At 46.6% G+C, this 20,064-nt stretch overlaps 1 protein-coding gene across 12 annotated transcripts in view; it reads right to left on the bottom strand.

Moving 5' to 3' along the window:
- Positions 1-386: 386 nt before the first annotated feature.
- The window catches only part of PROM1 (prominin 1), a 922,577-nt gene continuing 902,899 nt past the window's right edge, over positions 387-20,064 (bottom strand). For all 12 annotated transcript variants that reach the window (XM_069631918.1, XM_069631917.1, XM_069631924.1 and 9 more), the window contains 2 exons: positions 8,077-8,116; positions 387-2,025 (listed from right to left, as the gene is read on the bottom strand). In XM_069631918.1, the coding sequence (XP_069488019.1) occupies positions 8,098-8,116 (19 nt within the window). In that variant the 3' untranslated portion in view covers positions 387-2,025; positions 8,077-8,097. The remainder of the gene's footprint in view (positions 2,026-8,076; positions 8,117-20,064) is intronic.

Genomic DNA, 20,064 nt, shown 5'->3' with positions numbered 1-20,064 from the left:
CCTGAGGATGTTGAAAACTATGAGGCCTACTGGATTTCATCTGATAAGGAAGGATGGGGGAAGGATGTGTGTTGATAAATGGGCCAATAGGAATCTGGGAAGCGGTGGGGGCATGAGTAGACTAAAATGGGTGTGTATAAGTAAAAAAACAAATGGCAGAATGGGGACTGGAGGGAGGTGTCGAATTAGTTATTGATAGATCAATAAAAGGGGGAATAATGTGGTAAAAAAGTTTAGCGCAGTAAAAAGGTGTTACTTTCAAAGTCATAAAACAGAGCCCAATGGTGCTGTGGAAAGGCAATGAATGCGCACACATTTTATAATACGGCATATTAATTTACCAAGCCTGATCTACTGACTATTTCAGAAAACCCATAGAGAAAAACACAACTTAACCAACATTTTTATTGCTGTATTGTGCACATGTTCTCAAAATAAAGTAAAAATAGAAACCTTTTTGTAAAAACTACAGCTCATAACAGTATATACAAATATGCTACATCTTATTCCTAAAGTGACCAAAATGTGAAAATTCTAATAGAAATGGTGCAAGAATAAAGATCTTTTATGCTTCATAATCTTTCAGAAGTACTAGTTTCTCACAGAATTTAATTTAACAGCATACTAAGAATATTGGCAGACTGAAGTAGGTAACAGTGGGACTGAAGCTGCTCTTAGACTACACTAACATTTCTAATAAAGGTTTACAGACTGACACAGCCCTTTTCCATTAAGACTAATGCCAGCCGAGCCCAAAAAAATCTGTTTTAACAAAACTTGTGTTTTTCCATGAAATTGATCTAACATTTGCAAAGAAATTAGAAACCCCGTCGCAAAACAAAAATGGAGGCGAGTGTATATGAATCTTGCATGGTATAAAACCTTTCCGGAAAAAGTGTAACAGTTTCTTTTGTAAGGGTTGTAAACTGCTTCTTGTCATTCCCTTCTTAATGCTGGTCGGTAGCAACAGGTTTCTTTATTCATGGTTGTTAAGTCACTGATTAAATGTATGAAACTACATTCTAACATTCTAAGTCATATAACAAAGATTGACTAATCCCCAGTGGGAAAATATATTAACACATCTCTCTTCCTCTGGCTCAGTTTTTTCTTTTTTTTTTACCCCTTCTACACTCTGGGAACATTACATTTCAATGTGTAGATTACACAAACTTGTAAACACAGATTAGAATAGCAGAACTGCAGCACCAGCTTTGGTGTCTTGACTCTATCAAAGTCCAGTTAATGCCAACATCAATAATTGTGTTATTTGCTCCTGTCATAGACAGTATGATATATGTCTCAAGTGGAATAGGTACTCACATACTATTAAAACACCCCTCTCTATAGCATTTGAGCTTATAAATATAAAATTGAGGTTTCAGCATAAGGAATGTGCAGATGATGTATTTATGTGCATAGCACCACTTGTATAGACCATAATTGCCCTGCCGATTCTGATTCAGTGACAGTACTCGATAACGCCATTCTTTTTAAGGGTATCGATAGGGGAGGCCAACAATGTACCCAGTGCTAGTGAAATGCTTCAGTGTTCATAATGCAAGTTAATGGAGTGTAATCGCCTGCCACTGTAAATTCGAAGTAAACAGATTTAAATGCTGCTGTTACAAAATACATATTCATATGTACATATTACAAAAGTGATTTTATACAAAATCTAACATTTTTTAAAATGCTTAAATATATAACACATCCCCAACAAAGGGGGATTCATATGGATGAATGTGCTCTGATCTTTGAAAAATAACGAGAAACCGGGAAATCCGGGTCGCCGGGTGCTTCTGAACAGTGGCCATCGGTGGGAGAAACAAACATTTTTCTTTAACAAAACGTTGTCATTATGAAGGGCTTCTTCTTAACAGTGTTCTTGATTCAAGACTCTGCTGTGCTCCCCATTAGAAATTCTTGTAAATGGTACAGGACTTAGAAGGGGGCGGTTTCTTAGAAAGCGGCTGACCACACAACATGTTCATTTGGTATGGAATCTTGAGCTTTCGGGTAAACCTAAAATTAAAATGACATGGCAAGTTTAGTATATGGCACTCAAGAAACTCCAATAAAGCGGGGGAAGGGAGAGGGTCATTCAGACCAAAGAGAAGCAAACACATTGATCATTTCACATCCTGCTTCATAACATAATCCACCAATATCACCAATGCAAAGCGGTCAAAAGGGCATTTCAATGTGTCTGATCAGGTCAGAGGTAGAGGATCAGATTTTACAATAGCAGGACATGGTGACATTGATAGACGGAGGTTTATTGTTACCCAACTTAACGATACTCATTTTATCGATCTCAAAATGATGAAGGGCTGAGTACACCTGCCAGGATTCGAACCTGTGACCATGAAGTCAAACACAGGCTTTTGTAGTGGATGCATTAGTCCACCGAGCCACGGATCCGGGAAATTGACTTACTTCCCTCCTGTAGCGTTCTTTCTGATGGATACAACCTGCCACCCAGTGTTCACCTCTTGAATCTTTAAACGGCATTCAGGAGTGTGTGTGCACATACATGAATGGCGCTGTCAAATCGCAATGGTTGCCACTGGTGCTCGGTTTGAAATCGCTGGTATACATACATATGGACTGCAAGAACCACCATAACTTAATCTCACCCAATTTCCTACTATTCACACTTCCCAAAGGAACAGTAGCGGTCATAACAACAACTCAAAACAGGTTGTGAGTAAACAAAACATTTAAAATAGTGAAATATAGGTCTAAGGGCAATGAGGAATCTGTTGGAAGATCACACCCATCGGTAAGGACATTACTGAAGATAAATAATCACTTCCAATGGATTTTTTCCTCTTACAGATTTCTCATCTTTTGAAAGACTTGCAACAGGGTACCATAATAGAGCAGAAGGCTGAAGATCCGATACTCTATATGGGAAGTGGCTACAAAATAACCTGTCCAAAATGAGCTAGAATGAGCCCCTAAACCACGTTGCAGTCTTTGTGCAGGACCAGTTTGGAGGAACTCAGGTGGATGTCCTGCTCATACTGCATTGAAACCTGATACTGGTTGCCAGTGTTTTTTGTTTGCTATGTTTCAAAGAAAGTCTGTTTGCACTTTTCGAGCACAATAAACTGCTTGGGTTTGGCTTAGTAGAAAATGCACGGGAGGTTAATCTTGCTATGCCTCAGATTGTCAAACACGTTTTCTCTAGATTTTCCTCCGAGTATTGTATTTTTGGAAAGAATTAGAATCTAGTGCTGCATCTAGGTTCTGTATGATTATTAGTGATTGTCAGACATGAATTCTGTGATGCAATCTTTGCTATTAGCACTTATCTTTAGTTTATGGACTACAGGTTCCGCACCATCAGGAAGCGCTATCCTGATCTCACAAGGTCAACCCTAAGTTGCATTAGGCAGCGGATATTCCTTGTCCACTTATGTAGTAAAACGGTTCCAACCAGTCTTCAAATGTGGAGCTTTGCCAGAGCCAAGGGATCCGCTACCAGGAGACGCACACACTGCGCCTTCCTTTGGGTGTCTCGACTGGAAGGACATTGGCTGCTTGTTTGGCAAAGAATAGTAGGGAGCATCTAGAAGGCCCTATTCAGAGGGTTTGACTGCAAGACGGCATGATCTTGATTCCTTAAATCCTCTGGCGCACCGAGATGGACTTTCAGATATCGCAACAGCATGGACATTTACAAACGGCCTGGAGGCAGCCTTCTCAGAACCAGGATCCGAAAGGAATATGCAAAGTCAGGACTGATCCAAGTCTCTAAACACAAACAATCCGGGATGCATGCTGCCCTGATTGAAGGAACTTGGACAGAAATACAGTGCCCCTGTGCCCTTAACAAAAGAAACTCAGAAGTGGGACATATTTGGGATCGTTGGATGTATTGGCAAAGCAGGGACAAAACTGATTCCATCAAAATTATTGCCTAGTAAATGAAAATAGTGGCAGCAACTAAAGGGGCACTCTGCTAACAAAGGCCACGTAAGGGCAAAGGGAACCTAAATTACTCAAAATATTGTCAATGGCTACTGTGCTGAGGTACCCTGATACACTCCGCGGACCACCAAGTGCGTGACTTAGGGGGCCAGGTAGCTTCTGAGCCAGTGAATGATGGGCTCAAGGCAGGTATGGAATGATGCCATGGCCACCCCCTCCTTGTCAGTGTTTTGCTGCATGGGACAGTTTCTAAAGCCCCTGCGGTGGACCCCTTCCCCAACTAAGAGAGCCTGAAACACTCTGTAGCAAGAAAGAGAAATCAATTTAGGAACAAACTAACACTTTTAACCTAAGTCAATTTAGTTCACAAGATACCATTAATGTTTGTTCTGCTACTGTTGCAAATCAATCCAGCGTGAAAGCCTCAGTGAAACAATGTGACAAATGTGCTGATCTCCGACTGTGGACCGTGGATTATTTCTTTGATGACCACATTTGACAGTGCAGGAAAATAAGTGACGGTAATTCTGTTACCGCCACTTTTCCCGCACCACCAAACTAGAAGTTTGGTGGTGGGTCCCTGGTAATTCCAGCACCCCACTACCATGAAATGTCAGTATCACTGGTCTGGGACTTCAGGGAATGTGGAATTTCCACCTTTTCTGGCACTTGAAATATGCCAGTAATTACGGCATATTCCAAGTGCCGTTAACAGTATTATTGTTTTGGTGGTATGCCACTGGATTTACCGGCGGGATATCACCAAAATTGTAATGAGGGCCATTGTATCCCGGCAGATTGTTCCTTCACTGATGATTCAATGTTGCAAATTCACTTCCGAGATGGAATTTTCTATGAATTTGGTAGATATTAAAAGCTTATGAGGAGTGCTTCCAACATACAATTCACATGCGGTGGAAAAAGGAGATCTTGCAATTCGAAAAGTGGATAGGCCCGATGAAGGCTGGGTTTGGCCTCTTAATTACATAGGGCGGCCAGGTGCACCCAGGAGCAGCAGCTAATGCCCTCCCTGCCCCAATTACAGGACACAGCTGCATACCCATCAACAAAAGCCTAACCCAGGGAGAAGGGGTAAAGCACTATAAAACCTAGAGACCCCAGTCAGTCAGCGTGGGTTTTGCTGGAGAAGGTTGTAGCAAGCGATTGGAGAGCAATATGAGGAGCGGTGCTGCTGGAGATAAGAGGGGTCGAAGGTACACAGGGAGGCAGTAACTGCAGGGTAGGAGGTGGTAACATCAGAGGAAATGGTTAAATCAAGAAGGGAAGGTGATACAGAGGAGGAGGCAGGACTAACAGACAAAGAGAACAGATCTGACTAGAAGGAGGAGAAGAGAGCCACCACTTAGCCAGAGAGAACAAGAAGGCAGAAATAGGTCAGGTTGGACCAACGAAAGATGAGGTGGAATAAAACCCAGGCAAGGAGGACAGTAGACGACTAGTCAGGGCAACTACGGGTGGGGAGCACAAAGCTTTAGGGGAAGAACAGGAAGTGACAATGGGAGCAAACAGATTTTTAGGAATGAGAGGTGGTTGTCCCCGACTCCACCTAAACCTGATGGAGAAGTTACACCTCTACTTCAAGCTGGAAGAGGAGGAAACAACTACTTCCCTGGGAAGTCTGGGGAACCAGGACTGGAACATGGGTCCAGAAACCCCTATAAAACCCATATAAACGAATCAAGAGACTTCTGAGGGTTCACACAAAACCTGGCAAGCCTGCAACGCCATTGGAAGGTGAGATTAACTGTTGCTGAGGAGATCTGTAAAGATACTAACACCTTCAGAGAAGGGATTATCCATCTCAGCTAGCAAGTAAAAGCATCAAGCTGCCGGCACACAAACAAGAGAATGTGCACGTCTTTCTGAAGAGAAGAAGTGCCCTCACGGGATGTCCAAAACCATAAGTATGAAGCAGATCTATTTCTTGCTAGAAGGAATCCCAGTTGAAATCCTAGGAAGAGAATAACACTCTATAATTCAGTTTACTAGTCTTTGCGAAACAGCCAGGAAGGTTTTGCATGGGAATGACATTTGAAGCATACATGTCTTCCTAAAATGTATGGAGAAATCCTGTCTGACAACCGGGCCTTTAGCAATCAGTGATCCACACATCAGAATGCAGGAACTATATATCTCCTAATGTGAGAAGCCACAACTGTGTGGACTTTTGCAAAGTGCCACACTGCATACGTAAACACAAAATATCTGTGATTTAGGTAGTATTCATCTCTTACAAATAACATAACTCCTGTGATAAATCTATTTTCCAAGTAACTTGTTCAAAAGATGAAGTAAAAAAATAGGTAACAGACCACCTCTGTTGTTTGTGTATGAGAAAGTACCTCAAGCACTATCCAAAATGGAACAAGCTACCTGGCACCCATGATGAAAGGTTCAGCAACCTAGTGAATTAGGATATCAGCCTGGGGAGAGGGTGATGGTGGAAGGGGCAAGGTGGTTTGTGTGGAGATCGCTACTGGTCGGATATAATCTACTACAAAACTTTCAGAAAAAGGACCGATCATGCCACTGGAACTGGGGCAGAATCTGATTTGGAGAATGAAAATGTGAGTGAAGTAAGTATTCGTCATTAAAGGGGCTTTGAGTAGGTGGTCTTGATAGCAGAGCAGCCACTATGGGGTAACTAGCACAAACATAGCTTCTTATCCTGCCAGATAAAAATAGTTATCTTGTTGCTAAGGTTGCTGCTACTCCATTGCTGGAAGGGCTGACTCAAATAAGTAAAACCCATAAAAGAACAACAGTTGCTAGACTGGAGACTTGGACATATTTTGTATTCTAACATTAGTTTCAAGACTCAAGATCATTTAGTTGAGCCTAATAGGACTCATGTTTAAAGGACACATTGCTTGATTCATTTTGGACATTGGATGGAAATTCCATAGTCTGCCTCTTGGAATGCCTCCTTATGGCAATCCAAGTGCTTACTTGTGTGCTGAGACCTGGTTTGCTTCTCTTCTTCCTGGGGCTGCTGTGTCTCTAACCTGGCAGTGTAGTTCTTCATCAGGATATCCTCACGTGTCCCCAGGGGTAGGTGGTTCCCTTCTCCACACCTCTGGATAGAATGGCCTGACCTTTCCCCATAATCGTGGCTGTGCCTCAAGATTTTGTCCAGTTTATTTATGTAGTTAAGTTTTGAACTCATCTACAACTCTCCTGTGGTGAATTAGAAAGTACTTATGATACCTGGATATTTTCCTGGGTCACCCTAGGGGACCTTGACATTTCAGCCGATCAACTAGATTAGAATATACCATCAATATTAGATGACATATAGGTTGGCATTGTTAAAATATTACTATACTACAATGGCTGCATGGCTTGGTTAGCAGGTGTTTCACACTTTTGTGGGTATAATAAACCCATATTTTAAGCATCTGTCCACTGCTATTGCTCAAGATCTGTAAATATTATTTGCTTCATGTGCATCATAACAGGTGTGATGCTATTTGAGCAACAGGAGCAGCACAGATACACATTAAATAACAAGGTATAAGGGAACATCAGCCACCCTAGTACACATGTTTCATTTAACATTGGTAGTACTAATAGTACATTTAAACGTTTTGATACCATTAGCGCTAGTACTTCCAGAAATCGTTTTAGTACTACTTCTAGTAGGACCACCCGGAGCAGAAGTTGGTATAGTAGTGGGAACGGTAGTAATAGTAGTATCAGTATTATGTACAGTGGTAGTAACATTAATAACTAGCAGCAGTATTATTGACTGTTGTACTTTTGTTAATATCAATAGATGTTATTGGAGCAACTAGCAGTGATGGCGGCTGTATTAGTGGTGCTGTATTAATTCTATCTACTTGAACAGTTGCCGTCACTAAAATATGACCCACTGCAAACACACCTGCAAACCTTCAGTTCATCTACCATCTGAGCACCTAGTGATTACAGCATCCCCTTCTAATTCCGGCCCCTCCTGCATATCGTTTTACTCTAAATACTATTTTTGTCCAATGCATTTCTGGTTGAAAGGCTTTTTAATCCAAGTTCTTTTAAAGAGGAATCTGTATTACCATATTATGCAAAGCACTCCAACAGAGTTCACAAATCAATATCTGAATTAAAATATCTGATTACCTGAGGTCTTTTCCGTATCCTCTACCACTGCTCTATGCCACTAGTTGGGAGAAATGGAGAAAAAGAAATTAGAATATATCGCCAAAAGGAACTTACCATCTAGTGTCGCTGTACAATATCCTCTGTATTTTTAACAAGAAAACAATGAAGAATTAACTGATTACATTAAATAAAGCTTGCAAGGAATGTTAGTAAGTGAAGTCCTGTGCTAATACATTAGCACAAAAAGGTTATATTTCTGTTTTAAGGTTGTTCCCATGCATTGAATTTATTTGTGATAATTTGCTACAATCTCATTGAAAAAGCCATTCAATAGAGCTGCTTGAGGAACACATTCTGAATTACTAACATAAATATGTAAGTAAAAGGGGTCAATTCCAGAACAGTTGTGGTCTGTAACAGTACGAGAGTAGGTTTGGATAGTGCACATTTGTGACCGAAGGAAGGCGTCTCACTCAGGATTACTGCAGTAGATTGTCCCCTGAATCACTGCAAAAGGTGTTATATGCTGATCATCATCACTTGCATACTGCCGATGCCCGGGTGGAAACTGTGGTAGCACCATTATGAAGCATGGTCTGAAGGCTTCTGCATTCATACTTCATAAAAGCCCCACTAGGAAGAAACACCTGCAACAAGACAATTATGGAGCTTCAGGCCAAGTGTGGCGTATCTCTTGAACTCTGGTTGGTGTTACCTTTGAGTCCTCTTCTTTTTATTTCTAACCAATGGCACCCAGAGACCTGACAGAGGATGAAGCAAACAGGTCACCTGGAGGAAGAGGTTTATGATGGACTCCACCTAAATGTGAATCAGAAAGACACACCCAACCCTCCCCCCATCCCCTCCGCACCCCTAGCCATGATCGCCCACGGCCATGATCGACCTGGAAGAGGTGGTCATTACTGTTATTAACAGGAAGGGTCGAGTCTTGGAATATTTGGTTTAATTGTCTAAATGGCTATTTTCTTTTTTGGGGTGAAGGAAGAGAAAAGGGGTTATGACTAGAAGATAACTAATGCTGTGCCCCACAGTAATCTGTAATGGCTTGTCAGTGGAATTAATCAGGTTTCTGGAAAAAAGGTAATGACACCTAAAGGCATACAACAAGAAACTTAGAACTCCATGCACTCAGTTTTTTTTACATTTCATTGGTGACTTCCAATATATCCAAAACGAAAATAATAATATCCCTTTTGTTTTTTATGATCAGAATTTTTATTTTTTAAATCACTATTCATTCAATTTCTTTAAAGTTGATTGTTCTTCAAACACAATCACTTATATTTTCAAACTAGTCATGATTCAAAATTAAGATTTTTTCAAATGTTTGTCAGGTTGATTATTCTTAAAAACATAATCACTTATATTTTCAAACTTTTCATGATTCCAAATTAATATTATTTGTTCTTAAATCTTATGATTTCCTCTTGACTCTTGTTCACCTCTACATGTGTTTCACCACCGTTGGTGGACCTTCAGGAGGATTTTGATAGAGCTTGTGAAATTATGTTTTTGCGTCTATTAACATAAAAATATTGAAAATAAAAATAAATGTAAAAAGATAAAGAAAGTCACCCCTTATAATTAACTGCCATACAATAACTACATATAAGCTGAATCACTTACCGGGAACAGTGAACAGGAATGGAGATTAAGTTTTTTTATTCATAATGCACAAGCCAACACCACAGTTATATTAAAGCACCATGCATTGCACATGCAGAGGCAAATTGTCACCACACCCAGGATGGCATCATGACCATGGTCAGTGGGGTAAAAAGCGAATGGGGCCAAGGAAAGCAGGAAATGGGAAGAATGGGTAAATCCCCCAGAGAAATAAATGTACAGACCTTACTCACAAAACGTTGGAAATGTATAGTAGAGTGAATGATAGTGATCGTTGGGATGAATGTATAGTTTTCTCTGTTTTGACCAGAAGAAAACATGAACTATAAAATTGAGAAACCATATTGTCTCAACCAAGTCATGGCAACATGTGTCTTACTGCAAGTGATCGTTGTGACCATGGAAAGAGCCATAGTATTCAAGGGATCAGTGGAATGACATTTAAGTACTTCCCCATCCATTGGGTTTGAGAAAGGCTCCCCAGAGACCTTTTATACTAAACCCTGGCTATAAAATGAAGACATTTTTCATTGGCTCTCATAGCAAAAAGATTGATGCCAGTTGTGTCCCATCTCTAGAAGACAGGTTGCTGTTGGATGTTCTCCATTTCCCATGTGTGTTACATGACTGAGTATCGGCAGTGATTATCCTTGAGAACATTAGAAATTCCCAGAAGGTGCTATACCTTGAACAAGATCCTCTCTCTAAGGACAAATGTCCATGGTTGCTGAGTTTTCTGGAAAGAATACACAACTTAAATGTTGTTGAAGGAATGCATAGACCTTGTATTTTCAATCTGAACTGTTAAACTGAACCCACTGATTCCCAGGAGGGACAAATCAATTGCTACAGAGCCAACCTTAAGGTCAGAAGGTCCAGTGAGTTCATAAGGAGTCAAGGTCTCTCTTTTGTCCAGAAGTCATCTCTTGAAGTCATCAGGCTGAAGTGTTGGTCCAAAGAACATGTTGGGTTAATGGAATCTAGAAATGAATCCCCTTAAGAATGTTTGATTTAATCACTGTTGCATAGAGGAAATGTGTCCTCCCAGGTGTCCTTCAATTTGACCCACTGACTAATGAGGTCTTTTTGTATTGGCGTCAGCTTGAACTGCAATGGGGAACTAGGCAAACACAGGAGGACATCAGACTCAGGAAGTACCAGAATGTATTTACAGTAAACCTGTATCTAGCACCATAATGTCCTTTCCTGTGTGCAGGAGCTTGCAAATTTGGTTAAAAACTGCTGCCGAAAAAGTCCATCATGATGTGGCATTAGGGCTGAGAATAATTTTCTTTTTTTTTAAACTTCTTTTTATTATTAGGCATGGCAGCAACAAACAAGCAAGCAGCAAGAGGCGTTACAGCATGAGTACAATATAAACATTGTAGGTGAACAAGAGTCATTACACATAAAATAACAGTTTGTGGGTACAGTCACAGACATGAGTTGAAAAAACCAGAGGACCGTTACAGGGAAGAGGACATGGTTAGGTGGGGGAAGTGGACGGGGGGGAGGCATCCGGTGTTGCAGTCACAGCGGACATGTAAGAGCGGAACTTGAACCATACGTTTCTAGGTTTAGAGTGGGCAGGTTGTATATGGGACCAGGCTTCCTCAGAGTCCGAGGCCCAAGTAACTGCTCTCAACCATTGAGCGTGAGTGGGGGGCAAAGGGCGAAGCCAACAAAGTAGGATGGTTCGTACCGCAAGCAGAAGGCATAGGCCAGCTAATTTCTTGGAGTCACGGGAGAGACCTGGGAGATCGTGAAAGAGACACACCAGTGGAGAGGGTAGAATGGGATGGCCGAGAACCGCAGACATTGTCGAGCAAACAGCCTCCCAAAACCGCAAGAGGCGAGGGCAGGATAGAATCATGTGAATGTAGTCAGCATCGTCATGATGGCACCTAGGGCAGCTGGAGGGGTGTTCCCCGGACATACGGTGTAATCTGGTCGGGGTGTAGTGAAACCTATGTAGCACTTTGAATTGGATGAGCTTAAAGCGGGAGTTAAAGGATACTTGATGTGTGCGCTCGCATAGATGTGTCCAGCGTTCGTCCGAAATCTCAACTCCCAAGTCCGCCTCCCATTGCTCCCTCAGTCTAGTGAAATCGGGGACAGATCTGGACTGCAACATCGTGTACAACCTAGAGATTTTGCCCCTTGTAGGCCCGGGGGAGGTGAGCTCTTCAATAGCCGGGTCATCCGGGGGTACCGCCGGGAATGTTTGGTAATTGCGTTTGAGGGTTCTGCGGAGGGATGCATATTGGAGCCATGCGCCCCGGTCGCTCCTCAGGGGCAGTGGGAGATCGGGCCATTCAACAAATATACCCTGGTCAAACACGTCTCGCAACAGCTCATAGCCTGCGTCCGCCCAGCGGCGTACAGTGCCTGGTGGGACTTGCGGGACCCCTGGGAGGAAATTCCAGAGGGGGAGGTTGCCGTGAAAAGCATATGTAGTTTTGACTAACTTCCACATTTTTGCCAGAGCGAGGGAAGTGCAAGCAACCGGGCTCTGTGAGTCCGATACTGAGGAAGCGGGGTGTATCACCAAGGAACGGATATCACGGTCACAAACCGCAAGCTTCTCAAGTCGGACATGCGGAGGAGGATCTGTTGTGTTGAACCAGTGAGATGTGTATTGGATCTGGGATACCAACCAGTATTTGAGAAAATTAGGGGCACCGAAGCCCCCGTTAGAGATGGGGGTAGATAAGGTATCGAGTTTTAGACGAACCGCACCAGAATGCCACAGAAAGGAGTTCACAGTGCGGGTCAAGTCCCGGAAAAAATCCTCACCCGGCCACAGGGGTATGTTAGTGAACCTGTAAAGCAACTGGGGCAAAACCACCATCTTCAGCAGCCCTATTCTGCCCGCCAGGGAGATCGGGAGCCTGTCCCATGCCCGGACCTTAGTCGTTAGGTGTGTGAGATATTTCTGATAGTTTTCCTGGAAGGACGATGCCCGTTGGCGGGTAACCGCTATGCCCAGGTAGGTAAATGTAGACTGGGCCCAAGTGAAGCCCAAGGTGTCAGGAGGGGGGAGAGTGCTTTCTGTGAGTGGAAAAAGAGTGGATTTTGAGCAATTCACTTTGAGGCCAGAGATTCGGCCAAACCGGACAATGTCCTCCAGTATTGGGGGTAAATTGGTAGAGGGAGAGCGTATATACAGCAATGCATCATCCGCATATAGGGACACTATATCCGCCTGGCCCGCCGTGCGGAGGCCTCTGTGAGCGTGAAATTGGCGGAGCATATCAGCGAAGGGCTCTATTGCTATGGCGAAGATCAGGGGCGAGAAGGGGCACCCCTGTCTCGTCCCTCTGGCGATCTCGAGGAGGGGAGAACAGTGGTCGTCCGTGCGAACCCTGGCCACCGGGGAAGAGTAAAGCAATCTGACCCAGGAGAGAAAGGAGGGGCCAAGCTTGCAGTTGTCGAGAACCCGCCAAAGGTACTTCCATGAGACTGAGTCGAACGCCTTTTGCATATCGAGGGTGGCCGCTACTGCCTGCGTGTCGGGGCTGATTCTGTCGATTATATTGAATAGGCGCCTCAGGTTCAGGGAGGTGGAACGGCCAGGGATGAAACCCGCCTGATCTGGATGGATAATGGATGGTAGGAGGGGAGCCAGTCGGAGCGCCAGGGCCTTGGCATATACCTTGACATCGCAATTTATGAGTGAGAGTGGGCGGTATGAGCTACATTGCATGGGGGGTTTGCCCGACTTGAGTAGTACTGTAATAGTAGCCTCTCGAAGTGAAGGGGGGAACACGCCGGACTCCACAGACTCCTCCCAGAGAGCTAGCAAGTGGGGGAGCAGCTGCGCCTTAAACTGTTTATAAAATTCGACCGGTAAACCGTCCGAGCCGGGGGCACGCCCCGAGGATAGGGAGTCGATAGCATCCGACAGCTCCTCCAGTGTGAGTGGGGAGTCGAGGGAGGCCGCAGCTTCTGGGGACAGGGTTGAGAGAGGGAGGGCTCCGAGAAAGGAGTCGATCTCCGTCACCGGCACCTCATCTGAGTTGGAGTATAGAGTTTTGTAAAATGTAAAGAATTCCCCATTAATATCTTGCGAGGAGACAGCCAAAGAGCCGTCAGGTCTCTCGAGCCCGATTATGTGCGGGGACTCTGTCTCATGACGGATCAGACGTGCCAGGAATCGGCCAGGGCGCTCTCCCTCCCCGTCTCTCCGCGCCATGCCAGGGTTATCCAGAAATCTTTGTTCACGATCCGTGAGGGACCGAAACGTGTCCAGTTCCGACCCCATGTCAGCCAGGCCGCTCGAGGTAGGGTGAAGGGAGCACACGGCTTCCAGGGAAGATAGTCTGGATTCGCTAGCAGCGAGATCCCTTCGGATTGACTTCAGGACCCCATTCTCCTTGGATAGCGCAATCCCTCTGATATATGCCTTGAATGACTCCCACAGAGTGGCCTGGGTCGGCACAGAACCCGTGTTAACCTCAAAGAACTCTTCAATCGACCGTTCGAGTTCCGAGCAGAACTCCGGGTCCGATAGGGACAGGGGTTTCAGCCTCCAGCAGCGTGGCCGGCCAGGATCGGGACCCCAGCCAATAGTTATAGTAACTGCCGAGTGGTCAGAAAGGGTTCTGGGGAGGATCATTAGTTGCGTAACGCTTTTGACCAATGCATTGGAGATCACCCATCTGTCAATGCGGGAATAGGAGTCGTGAACCGAGGAGTAAAATGAGAACACACGGGAGGCCGGGTAAAAATATCTCCATGCGTCCACCATGGAGAGACGGGGCAGGAATGATAGTGCAGCATAGGCTGCTCTAGAGAGTAGACGGGGCCTGGAACCAGATCTGTCCAGGGCCACGTCAAAAATCGTGTTGAAGTCGCCTCCCCAAAGGATGGGAACTAGGGGGAAGCCTTCGAGGAGGGACGTGACGTGCACGTAAAAGTCTGGGTCGTCTATGTTAGGGCCATAAATGTTCATCAGGACCACCTCCCTGTGTTGAAGCGTAGCATGGAGCAGAACATATCTGCCTTGAGGGTCTATTTGTGAAGAAATAAGAGAGAACTGAAGGCTTTTGTGAATAAGGGTCATGACCCCTCGGCTTTGGGTGGAGAAATCGGTGAAATATCGATGAGGACCCCAAGTTTTGGCAAACCGCATGCACTGTTCCACACGGGCATGTGTCTCTTGCAGAAACAAGATCTTGGCGTCATGGCGCTCGGTCTGCAGTTGGAGCTGTCTCATTTTTTTGTAATTACCCAGCCCCCGCACGTTCCAACTCATAAAGGTCAGGTCACTCTTGGTCACAGACATGGTAGTGATCGAAGGAGAACGAGTGACAGCACCCAATGGGTCAAATACATAGTCTTGCCGCACCAAGCCCAGAGCACCACCTCACGGCCTGCCGTCGCTGCCAGCGCCAGCTTTTTAACAATAGAAACCCCAACATATCCCACCCCCGCCCACATCCCCCCCCCAAACAGAGGGATGACAATCCCAACCCCCCTAAACCAGAACCAAACCAAAGGCATCAACGCCTGGGGGCTTGAGGGCCGGACTGGCCACCGTAGTCGGGGCATCGGCAGATCGGATGAAATAAGGTGTGCCCACAGTGGATCTGAACAAATGAGTTGGACAGGATACTGGCACATGAAGATAAGGCACACATTTGTGAGAATGAACACAACAAGAAAAATTACGCAGTGAAGGATCAAGTGACCCCGATGTAGGAGGCGACCTTGCGCGGTCTCTCCCAGTCGGGACATGAGGAAAAATGCAGACTAGTGAGAAGAGGGGAGAGTTCAGCCAGGGAAATGTTCGTCCATGAACTTGGAAGCCTCCTCCGGGATCGTGAAAAAGAACACCTGATTGGCATGCTCTATGCGGAGCTTGGCCGGGTAGAGCATGGCGTATTTGACTGAGTGGATCTGCAGTCTGCGCTTCACAGCCTGAAAGGTCTTGCGTTCGCGTTGGACAGCTGTGGAGAAGTCCGGATAGAGATGAATTCTAGCACCATCCAGTAGTAGCTCCCCTTTGAGTCTGGCCGCCCTGAGGAGGGCATCCCGGTCACGGTAATTCAGCACTCGGGCTATGATGGGCCGGGGCGGAGCCCCAGGTCTGGGCTTAGCCGTCAGGGCTCTGTGTGCCCGCTCAATAGCGAAGTGTGGGGAGAGCTTTGGAGAGTCCAAGAGTGAAACCAGTGTGCGCTCGACAAAGTCCTCCATCGGTCCGTGCACTTCATTCTCGGGAACCCCGATGATGCGGAGGTTGTTGCGCCTTGAGCGAGACTCCAAGTCCTCGTTCTTCTTCTCAACCTCAAGGACTCGGTTGGAGAGAGCGATGACCTCGGAGCGCAGGGCCCCCAGTGCGTCCTCGGCGGAACCGACACGTGTCTCAACTTCTGACACTCTACTGTCAGTCCGCTCGATATGGGCCTTAATAGAAGATATAGTACCATTCATGTCATCCAATTTCGAGTGAAGTGCGGTGAAGCCCTCGCGAATGAAGTCCATCATATTTTGGGGTTCCGGCACTGCATCCGATGGAGGTGCGGCTGGGGTTTGTTCGCTGGTTTCTCCTGACGATCTCGATGCAGCCTTAGCAAACATGTTGATAGAGCTCTGTTTCCTCGCCCCTCCCTTGGTCATCCTGATGGTGTTGTATGTCCAGTGGGGAGAGGGGGAGGCCCAGGCTCTGTGTCGCCCAAGGTAGGGCGTGGAATATGGCGCTCGACGTAGAGTGAAGCAGGTGAAGACGTGGCCGAGGAGCCGTATAGATGTGGGGTTTGTGGGGGAGCCAAAACACAGGGATTGTCCTCAGCACCACGCTGTCGCAGGAGGCAGGTATGTGTCCCCTCTGTGGACTGAGAGGAACTGTGGCAACCAAAGGAGATTGAGGGACCCGCAAGCCCCACCAGAGCCGATTCAGCACGCCACGCAGATATTACCGGGGACAGGACCACCAGCCCCGGCAAAGTCCGCCGACTCCTCAGATACAATCCGTGGCCACCAGCACGGGCTAGGAGGGTTCAGGCAAACCAGAGAGGCGAGAGGAGAGATGTGAGGAGCCCTTGGGGGCAATAGATCGCAGAGTTGGGGGCAGAGGCATCCAGCGTGCAAAATGTGGGCCTGGGCCCAGGTGCGGGTAGAAGAGAGCAATGAGGGGCGGGGGGGTGCCTCCCGGCACAACACCCAGGCGGTGGAGGCCGCGGCCCCGTGAAGCAGATCAGGCCGCCGGTCGGTTGAAAGGTCCAGGCGGTGTAGTGCCAGCAAGTTCACAACGGCCCCCCCCCGAAGGACACTCCGGAGGGAGACGCCCGCAGCACACGGCGACCGGCGGAGCGGGAGGATGAGGTAGGCTCCGGGGAGGGGACCGGGATCAGTGTAGGCCGGGCTGGCGGCAGATGGGGCTGGTAGCAACCAGTCCTCGGTGTATGAGGGAGGTTAGGCGAAGCCACAGCTCAGGGCAAGTCCGCAGAGGTCCCCCCCGGGACACGTACCTGGCACAGGGATCCGCCGCACCTCGCGGCACGCCGTCGCGGAGAGGGCCCCGAGCAGCTCCGGCGTGCACCAGGCCGCGGGCGCCTGATCAGGCCCACGGCGCGCGGACCGAAGGAGTGTCCCAGCCGCCCCCGGCTACACCTCAGGATCAGAGGGAGGAGAGATGTCGCCTGGCAGCTCACACCCGTCGAGGCGAGGGGGGGGGGGGTTTAACGCCGGCCCTGGGGGAGCCCGTCCGCTCTACCCGAGGGCGAGTCTTGCGCGGGAGAGCCACAGCCAGCCGAGGGGGATGATGCAGCGGCGTCCAGAAATCACGGTTCGGGGGTCCGATTTTCGCCGGGATTCGGTCCGCTGGGTCCCCGGGGTGGGCGCTTCAGAAGCGCACGAACCGGGAACGGCTATCCTGTTTTCAAACGTGCCGTTCAGGATTCCGAGATCTGCCGGCTCCGGAGCTCGAGACTCAGGCGGCCATCTTGCTCAGCGCTCAACAGCGCCCCCCAGAATAATTTTCTTATGTAACCAGACCAAGATTGAATAAGGTAGATGCTCTTGTCATAATTTTGTGTAATGAAATTATATTGTCCAACAGCAAAGCCCCTGATCAGCAAAACCTCTTCTGGGCCTACAGATCCCTCTCATGCATCTTCTCCCTTGTGCCCCCTACCATGCATTTCACCATCTTTGGGTACCTCTTCCTAATTTTTCAGCAAAGAGGTGTTAATCTTCATCCTCCTGTTCATCTCAATCGTAAACATCTAGGTCTACATCCACCTTATCCTCGGTTGTAGGAAAGCCTATGGCCCTCCGAACATGTGGCAATGTTTACATAAATGGCCTAAGCATGTAAGAGAAACATTCTCTGTTTGTGCTGGATAAGCTTGGCTGTCTGCCTCTGTCTGTCTCTCTCTAACTCTGTTCTTGTCCTTTCTTGTCTAGTTCCTCAGGTGTTGAGGGAGACAGTTGCATTTCTTGAAGCAAATTGACAGCCATAACATTGGAGATTGATGCTTTATATGGCCGAGCTTTTGCAGATGAGGCTCTTTTTTTCTTTTCTTCTTTAATATTCATTGAGCATACATTTCAGAAATTGCATTAGGAATGTCTGAAAAGGAGCATCCCTTTGTTATCACTGTTTAATCTTTATTGGTGACCCTCTCACCAAAGTAGGTGTCCTCTGAATGCTGTCATTTACTTGTGATGAGACACATAGGAAGGGACACACTCAGATAGTACATTAGAAAAACCTAAGTGAAGTTTATCAATTCAATAACAGAAGGAAGAGATTCAGATATGCTTATGGTGTCACAATGAACAAGCGAACACACTGACCTGTTGTCTTTGAAGGAGCAAAGAACAGGTTCAGTCACCTCTGTAGTAAGCTTTCCCAAAGGATATTGGGATACACTGTATGGGTTCCACTGAGGTGGACACAGGAATCGCTCTTGGGGAAGAAAGGATGGTGAAAGTCCAGTAGCTTCCAGGATAGCAATGTCTACATGTTCTCAAATGGAGTGAGAAAAGTGAGAGGAATGCTGGAGGAAAGGCAGATTAGGAAGGACTGAAGAGGCTAGGACTGTTAGGGAGGAAACAGCAAAGGAAAAATGGGAATAGGGCTCAGAACAAGCTTTAGAGCGAAGGAACAAGAGGAAAGCATGTCCTATCAAGGCTAGCATTGTGACACAAATGTTGGAAGGTGTACAGACTCTTAAGAGGGCTCTGGACCTGTTCAGCATGAAATGGTGGCTGTCATCTTGGAGGACCATGATAGAATTCCGGCACTCTGGCAAGATGTCCCACTAGGAGCGCAATCTTGGGTGAGGATGCACAGCAAGTCAGGTGCTGTCCTCCCAAAGGCAGGAAGGCGCCACCTGCTCCAGAGGGACCATGACGAGTGGGGCCAGAGCCAAGCATGCAATATGGTGGCTTGTTAGTTAGCAAGCTGGAATTGCACTGTTGACAGGGCCTCAGTTGCCAAAAGTGGTATTCTTATAAACAATAGGTCTTTCAAAATGGAAATACATTTCGTCGAATGAATGAGTGATTCCGGTCCCACATGGATTGTTTCCCACCAAATAATGACTCCGTGTATGGTGGTATGATGAAGGGTGCTGCTTTTGATGGAGGAAATCTTGTCAATGATGATAGTGTGTGTCCATGGATGCTAGTATGCAGGTGAAGGAACAAGTTACTTACCTGTAACTGTTGTTCTCCATCATGGGCCTGGCATGGATTCACATGCTCATGAATATTCCCCGTTGTCAGGCTGGGAATCCTCTGTAAAGAAAAAATCATTATCAGTTTCGTTTCTGATCTGTCTTTCTTAGTAGTAACCAATCACTGGTCTCTGGGTCATACTGCCCCCAGACAATGACTGCCTCCTCCCTAAACCCCTCCCCTGGCAGCCATCCTCAGATTTGGTAGCATGTAAAGTGGCAGTATGAGGATTGTAAGACATGCAATCAGCCTTCATCTCCAATCAGTCCGCTCAGCCTTCATCTCCTTCCCCTGATCCTAAGGATGACACGGGAACAGATACGGCCACGACGGGGACAGATGACAACGGTGGTGACGACGGGATGGGCCTTCCATCACCACCCCCTCAGGCCTGCCCGCCCGACGAAATTGGCTCCTTCCGCGCCATGATTTCCAGGGCATCCGAGCTCTTCCAGCTCTGCCCCGAGGAACAGAAGAAGGAAGGTTTCCTCTATCAACGGCGCAAGGCCAAGAGGAAGACTGTCCTCGCTGTGCCATTGCCTGACGACATCTGGGATGAGGGACTTGCTCTCCTGAAGAACCAGTCCACCACGCCTGCCAAGAGGGATCGGTACAAGAAGAAGTACCGGGTCTCCGATTCCGCCCCTTTATGTAATGCTTAATGTTGACCCT

This window comes from Ambystoma mexicanum, chromosome 6q (genome assembly GCF_040938575.1).
Source record: "Ambystoma mexicanum isolate Mex_15411 chromosome 6q, UKY_AmexF1_1, whole genome shotgun sequence".
Lineage (NCBI taxonomy): Eukaryota > Metazoa > Chordata > Amphibia > Caudata > Ambystomatidae > Ambystoma > Ambystoma mexicanum.
The sequence above is the reverse complement of the archived record's forward strand: the minus strand, read 5'-3'. Positions and strand labels throughout refer to the sequence as shown.